Raw genomic sequence first — 7,621 nt, 5'->3', positions numbered from 1 at the left:
TCATGAACAAATATATCATTCTGTGCAATATAGTGGAAAATACCACAAAGCAGATGACAGATATACTGAGAAATAGAGTTATTTTTCAGTTTCACATAAGAGAAAAAATGGTGTGAAGCGACACAGTATATTTGTGTGATATTTGGCTAAAGATTCATAAATTGTCAGCTAGTGCTCCAAAAAGACCTATGGATACATCCTTACTCAAACCTATAGACTGTTACCAGACAGAAGTGCAGCTGAAATAACAAGGGGGAGTGAAAACTTCCCTTTATTCTTATTGTGTTTACCTAGCAAGAGTTGAAAAGTCCGACATGCGGCTTATTGTGATCTAGTCACCCTGTGTGCATGTCTGGTATGGCTACTCAGCAGCCATACATTACAGGGAATGAAAAAATCTTTTCAATTTGTTATTGTTGCAATTGCATTCTCTTAATAAAACCCAGTATCTACAGTGCAGGCTCTCCTACTGGAAGTTTTTGAGATACCTACAAAAAATGTCCAGTTCACCAGCGGTTTAATGCTCTAAAGATTTATTTCAGTCCTTCATGTTGGAGACTCAGATGTTAACACATGGCAGTACAGCACTTTAAAGATGTTACGTGGACTCTGCTGACTCCATTGCTTCTTCTGGCACATTGGTAAGTGGCAGGAAGTCACGAGGAAAGGTGTACTCAGTCATGTTGCAAAGTCCGGACACCACACAGCAGCTCAAGGCGCTGCGGAAAATCTCCATGTCGCACGCCTCATACCACTCATTGGTTAAAGTGTCGTAGTACTCAACGTTCGAAGTGGTGGTGAAGCCGTTGAAACCCCCGACGACAAAGAGGCGATCGTCAATTACCTCAATGCCAAAGTTGCTGCGGGGGGTCAGCATAGAGGACACGAGGTTCCACGTATTGGAATGTGGGTTGTAAGCCTCAGCGGTGCGCAGACGGTTGTTTCCATCGAAGCCACCAACCTAAAAGTAAATACGTGGGTCAAATGATTGAATGTAAGTGTAACCAGCTTCACCGTACCCCTGTAAGAAAATGTACCTGCTATATGTCTTTAGCTGTTTTTGCACAGATACTCCAGAAAATGACTGAAGAATTAAGTTGCAATACTGTCCAAAGTTTCCCTTAATATGTAGCAGATACAAGGAGATTGTTTACCTTAGGTGTGATCTGACTACTTGAAATACACTGATTGGTTTAGGGTTTTACCTGGATAAAGCGAACAGCTACCTGACATATTCTCATGCTGTTATATGGAGTTTACACATAAAAATTGTTTAAAAAAGGCCCATTAACGTCCCAGTATTTGCATCCTCACAGGCCCACATTTGTTGGGAATGTCTAGAAAAGATCAGGGTGCAGTGGTGTGTGAAAATGACTTCTGAATTAAAAGGAGAAAGTAAAATAAAGTAGAAGCCAGCTGTTGTGGAAGTCTGTGAGACCTTTTTTCACTCAAGCCTCAACTACAGCTATTAAAGCACTGTTGTCTATCACACCACGCTATTATCAACAAAGATGAATAGCCCTCGACAAAAAGTATTTGTGTTTTCAGTATAAATGTCTTCACAGCTCTTTTGCCTTTAGTCCAAAAAGGAACATTAAGTTCCAGTCCTTTCTTCCTATAACAGATTAAAGTAGCCCTGACAGGCCTTGGGGCCTAAAAGCCTGATCAAAGACCCTGAGGTCAGCACCAGGGTAAGGTCACTGCATTCTGCTGATAATAACTTTTCCTTTATTTGATTAGAGACTTAGTCTGAATAGAAAATAAATACTAAACGGTAGCTAGCTAAATAAAGAAGGGTGTCTCAGAAGGTGAGACTAAAATCTTTGCTTTTTACCAAAGGGTGCAGCTGCAAAACAACTAAATAAGTGGTTTTAAGGCAAATAGCAAGATAAAATTTATAGCTAAAATGCCTACCGTCCCCAGAGGATGAGTTCTAATCACTTGGCTTATTCCCTCATTTTTCTAAAGGTGTTGCAGGATGAGTTTGAAATTGTCTCTAACATATGTCCTCTATGGAACGATGAGGATGACAATGTTGGTTTTGAATAAGTATTTCTGTTGTACTGAGTGAAATGTGAAATCATCAGTGAAATCATTAAAGACACAACATTCTGGGAATGAGGCACATGAAAAAAAATGAGGCAGAAACATTAATCGGTTAAATTAATACATAGAATGAGTAAGAATGCCTTCTCTGAACCTGTGGTCAGGATAGGAGTCTGATCATTGATAAATACAAAGTTAACAAAATTCTGTGTCAGCCAAATCTGTGTTAAGCCTTGCTGATCAAAGCACATTACAGATTTGATTTGTATGTTACGTGAGTGTCAGCACTACTTTGTGGTCTTACTGCAAAGACATGATCCGCATATGCAATGACACCTATCCCGCTGCGGCGGCTGTTCATGGGACTGATCATCGTCCACTGGTTGCTCTCTGGGTTGTAATATTCAGCTGTCTGCAGACACTCGTTGCCATTGAATCCACCACAAATGTAAATCTGAAAACAAAAAAGGGACATTAAATATCTTTACATTTCTTAGATTTCAGTTGGAAACAATGTTACCTGTAAGTGAAATGTTTCCACATCATTTGTGAAGTAAGACCGATACTCAGTACCCAAGTGTCCAACTGAAAAATACAAATGTGTAATAACAAATGTGTGTGTTTTACAATTACCTGTCATAAAAACATGTTTATGCACCCAAATTTTACCTGAGTATGTGGGACTTCTTTCAGTCAGAAAGCCAGAAATGAATCAAACATAACATTCAATCAATAAGGCTAATTTTTCTGTTCAGGAATGCAGATATATAATTGTAATCTGGGATCTTAATATAATAAAATAATGATGTGTTTTACTATTTTTTTAATATCTGTTATATTTTAGTTGACAAGTCAACTCAACTAAAGTACTGTACATAAATGCAAAGATGCACTTGTGATCAGTTAGAAACAAAATAGATATATATTAGTATATTTTTCAACTTTTTAAACTATACTTTTAAATTTGAAAACATGAACATAGAAACCAGTTTGTGACCTATCTTGCACCTCGCTTCACTGTAAAAATGTGTATTCCCTGACTGGTTGGCAAGTGGTTGCTGGAGGTTGATGGCTGTCACTACTGTGAAATTGTAACCAGGAAGGTGTTGCACCACAAGCCTCCTTGTGTTTCCTTTGGTCGTAAGCAGACTGTTGAGGTTTGCATGGAGTACTCTGACTTGTCTGCAAATACTCACAAACTATTTGCTGTAGAAATCTGTAGAGTCTTTCATACAATCACTGCCTAACCAGCTGAGGAGTACACATTTTTCCCTAGCAACTGGTTGTTACCAAAGGTTGCTGACAGGTCTCTAGGCCTGTGTGCCTGAGACCCTACTCTATTTCTCTGCTACTCTTTTACTTCACCCACCCGGTTGTTAAGTGTTGTGCAGCTGGCGTCGCTCCTCTGTTCGTGCATCGGTGCAATAAGACTCCACTGGTTGATTTCAGGTTGATAGCGCTCTGCACTGCTGAGTCGTACATGCCCGTCGTAGCCTCCCAGGGCATAGATGAACCCGTTCAACACAGTCACACTCACATAGCAGCGGCGGGAGTGCATGGGCCCCACCTCATTACAGGCGCGAGTGGTCAGGTCAAACCTACGGACGCTGCTGAAATGCTCCACCCTGTCGAAGCCACCAATGAAGTAGACGTACCCGTTGAGGAAGGCGGCTCCATGATAAGCACGAGGACACTCGAGGTTGTTCGTTACGTTTACCCAGCGGTTAGCCCGGCAATCGTAGGCCTCGATGCCGTTAGTTGGATCACCACCACTCCACCCCCCAATGGCCAGCAGGATGGAATGAGGCAGGCGGGGACGAGCAAGAGGGTGACACAAGCCAGACATGAAGGGTCTGCTTCCTAGACCATGTATGTCTAAGATGACATTACTTATCATGGACACGCACTCAGAATTGGCCCCCACCAGCTCACTAGACAGCAAATTGTCCTTTAGGTAGTCTGACGTCATCAATCCCAGTCGGACCTATAGAGAGATGACAGAAGAGAATATGACTATGAATTTCAACTACATCAGTTTTAGTAAACTCAAGCTTCTTTAGGATAATGCTCCTAATGTTGTTTAATTTTCTTATTGCTAGCAAGAGAGCGACCAAAGTCAGACACCATTAGTCTTTTCGTCAGCAGGGACAGTTTTTAGTCATAGCCCTAGCAACTATACTTAATAAATATAATTTATTCTATAGCATGTGTGTAGAGATCTGATACGGTTTTAGTGCTCTTGAAGAGAATTTCTTAAATGTGGTTTGGCTACAGCTGAAAAGAGCAACATCTTGAGATATTAAAGCATCCTTATACCCAGATGGATCGACTCAATCTATGACTTAAATGCTGAAGATTTAAGTCCAAACTAAATGTAGTAATGAAAGTTTATAGACCTTGGGCAACAGAGCGGTGAGGTGTTGTTTCCGTTCTGCAGGTACATGGCTAATCCACTTTGTAAGCACTTCATACACAGTGGTCTCCAACTGCATATTGAGGTCGTCTCTATCAAGGATGTCAGCAAGTTCCTCCACAGTTAGCTGCAGGAACTCCTCCTCAAGAACAACCTGCTTAAAGTTATTGATGATGTAGTGGTAGGCCTTGGCGCGTAGTTCGGGTGATAAGCATACTTTTGTGAACTGCCAAATGCCAACGCAGTTCTCTGGGCACAGTTGCTCCCCGAGGAAGTCAGAGCAGAGTTTCACAATGTCCATTGCATTGAATTGATCAGCTGCCATGAGAAGTTCCACTACATTTTCCTCCGTTATGGAAACTGAGCCAGTGTATGCAAAGTCAATGATGAGTGCCATCATCTCAGGAGACACGCCAGGTATGTTGAAGACCTGTTTGTCTGGGTTGCTCCAGCGGCTGAAAAGAGCCCTGAGGGTAGAGATGGAGACAGAGTAGAGAATATTAAAAGGTGTGGAGGCAACAAGATAATAAACTATGTCATGCACAAGCAAGATAAATATATAAAATCTGTTGACAGGAATGGAAATGATTTCCTAATTACATGTGTTGCTATGTGATTACTGTGATAGTCTTGTAATGTCTAGTCCATATTGCCATAGAGTATATAACTCCAAAACAGAGTTTGTACATGTTTAGTGCGCTTGATTGTTGGGTTTTCAATGTCTTTATTACATTGGCACCATGTTTATGAAGCTTTTGCCAAACACAATGCAGTCCCACACCACGACAGAGCCTCCACCGTGTTTTAAAGTTAACTCTAGACACTCACTGTTGTACCTCTATGACAAATGTTGAAATCAACTCCATAAGGCCAGTTTGCTCTGATCTTTAGTCTAGTTATTGCATAATTTGGCATACCTCAGTCTGTTTCCTTTCCTTATGGAAGTTCCAGTGCATGTTGCTTAATTACAGTCTCTGTTTTCCTTCCACAACCATTTCTGATGAGGTTTCATGATAAGTAGATGGATTAAATGGTTTTGTGTCAGGAATTTGCTGGACTTCTTAAGGACATGACTTTCAGATACTGTTCATCTGCTGTAGATCATTACTTTTTTATGTGTGCTACTCCTTGTTTTGTCTTTAACGCTGGTTCTTCACTAAGTTGTGTGTTATGTGTAGAAACAATAATGGTTCATCCTTCGAGTTATGGTAGGTGTCCTTTTTATGCTTGAATGATTCATAGATCAGCATTAAATGGCTTAACAAACAAATAAACAAATGAACAAAAACTCATCTATAAACTTTTGCTCAGCGTATGACTTTATAACAGAGTTCAATCTTTTTAGTATCAGTAAGCCTGGTGTGTTTTATTGGGTTGATAAGAGTGCATCAAAATGTTGTAACTTAATAAAACACATAAATTAGACTTCAGTTCAACACAGTCTGAATTTAGTTCATATAATAACCAAGTGATTCACAGTGCTTTTTAAATGGCACATTTACTGAAGTGGAATCTCTGTGAAGGTAAAGATGAAATCTGCAAATGTTTGCATTATGTTTTGGGTGTATCTGTCAGTTGACCGTGACAAAGTCTTTCTATCACAAAAGTTTTATGATTCAACCCGTTCCTTTTTGTTGGCACTGTTTCACAGACTAAGTACATGAATTACATTTTTCACAGGTATAAACCAGTCAACTGTCCTTCACATTATCAGGTAAGCAACTCACCTGAAGTACGGCGTACAGTTACACAGGATGACCCTGTGGACCGGAAATTCAACATCCTCCACTTTGATGATTGCATCACAAAATTGTCCCTCCGAACGGAGTTCATTATACACTGAGCTCGACTTGTATGGCGGCTGGCCTTCTTCACTCATCTTGAGTTTTGTGACTGTTTTTCTTAGTTTTTTTGTCTGAAGTTTGTCTTGAAGTGTTCAGATCACAAAATCAAATCTAACTGTGGAATTTGGGGAATGGAGCCTATGACATCATCATGACTTGGCAACAGTTGCCCCATAGAATTGTTTTGAAATGCATGTTTACATTGTTTTAATGAACCTTTCATTGCATAAAAGCTTTGTTTTGATTTGATTTGGATTTAAGAAATTGCATATGAGCCTCACAGATAGCATACAGCATTTTGTATGTTTGCCTCACAGAGGTCAACTAGTAAAATAAGCACTTCAAAACACTCTTACGAATGGACTACAATATCATATTTAGCTCACATTTAACCTTAATAGGCCATTTTTTTAATAAAATGACTTTGTAATATCCGAACACAGATAATACAAAGTGTGGCTAAGCTGTTTTCTTGGGTTGTATTAGACTTTTATCTAGTTGGAAAAATGGGCTCCTGCACTTTACTGATGTACAATAGTAGTAAGAAACAAACAAACAAACAAAACACATATATACACTGTATGTATAGTACAAGACTGATATAATGACGGTGCTTGACAGTATTACCTCAAACAGGTGCAAGCAGTCACCTGTCTGAGCACAGACTGCAGATCTGTTGTTGAGCAATTTCTTTCCATTCATAGATATATGCAGCATCCAGCTGCAATGGGTTCTGGTTGCCTCTAATGAACATGCCAGCCCAAAATTACCCAGGCATATTCAGTGGGAGAGATATCAATACTAAATGCTGGCCAAGGAAGTGTCTGGATATGCTAGTGATCTCTGGCAATGTGGAGGCGACACTCAAACTGCCACAGGCCGGGTTGTCATACAGGTTAGAGAACTTCATCTCGATAGCTCTGTCAAGTCACTTCCACCAAGAACAGTCAGATGGTCATGCAAGGGATCACGCGGGATCATGCGTCATGCATGCTCAGCCTGGCATCAGGATGCTTCAGTCAGATGCAGCAGGGTGGCAGTGATGACAGTATAAGGCATACACCTGCTTCTAATATTGAGACTCGTGCCTTGAGAATGCGGCACCCGTCTATGCATCCAGACAGGTTGCCAGTCTGTCACAGAGAGACAGAAAGGACATTCACACTCACACCTATGACTAATTAAGAATTGCCAGTTTAGCCTCATATGCGTTTTTGTTCGCTAATCACTGCACCACTGTGCCACATGTGTGCACGATGGCAGTGGCTTACAAGATACATCTGGTGGTCAATAAATTAGCAGGTCAGTGGCTTGATCA

General features: G+C 40.5%; 1 protein-coding gene across 1 annotated transcript; it reads right to left on the bottom strand.

The window, feature by feature from the left end:
- Positions 1-598: 598 nt before the first annotated feature.
- Positions 599-6,338, bottom strand: LOC308384746 (kelch-like protein 10; the record flags this gene model as incomplete). The annotated part of the gene is made up of 5 exons (XM_080863329.1): positions 599-961; positions 2,351-2,500; positions 3,416-4,030; positions 4,443-4,926; positions 6,187-6,338. 5 exons carry the CDS (start codon positions 6,336-6,338, stop codon positions 599-601), a joined length of 1,764 nt encoding a protein of 587 aa, XP_080719455.1.
- Positions 6,339-7,621: the final 1,283 nt, after the last annotated feature.

Source organism: Rhamphochromis sp. 'chilingali' (genome assembly GCF_963969265.1).
Source record: "Rhamphochromis sp. 'chilingali' genome assembly, chromosome: 17".
NCBI classification, from domain to species: domain Eukaryota; kingdom Metazoa; phylum Chordata; class Actinopteri; order Cichliformes; family Cichlidae; genus Rhamphochromis; species Rhamphochromis sp. 'chilingali'.
This window is presented reverse-complemented; position numbering and strand designations above follow the sequence as displayed.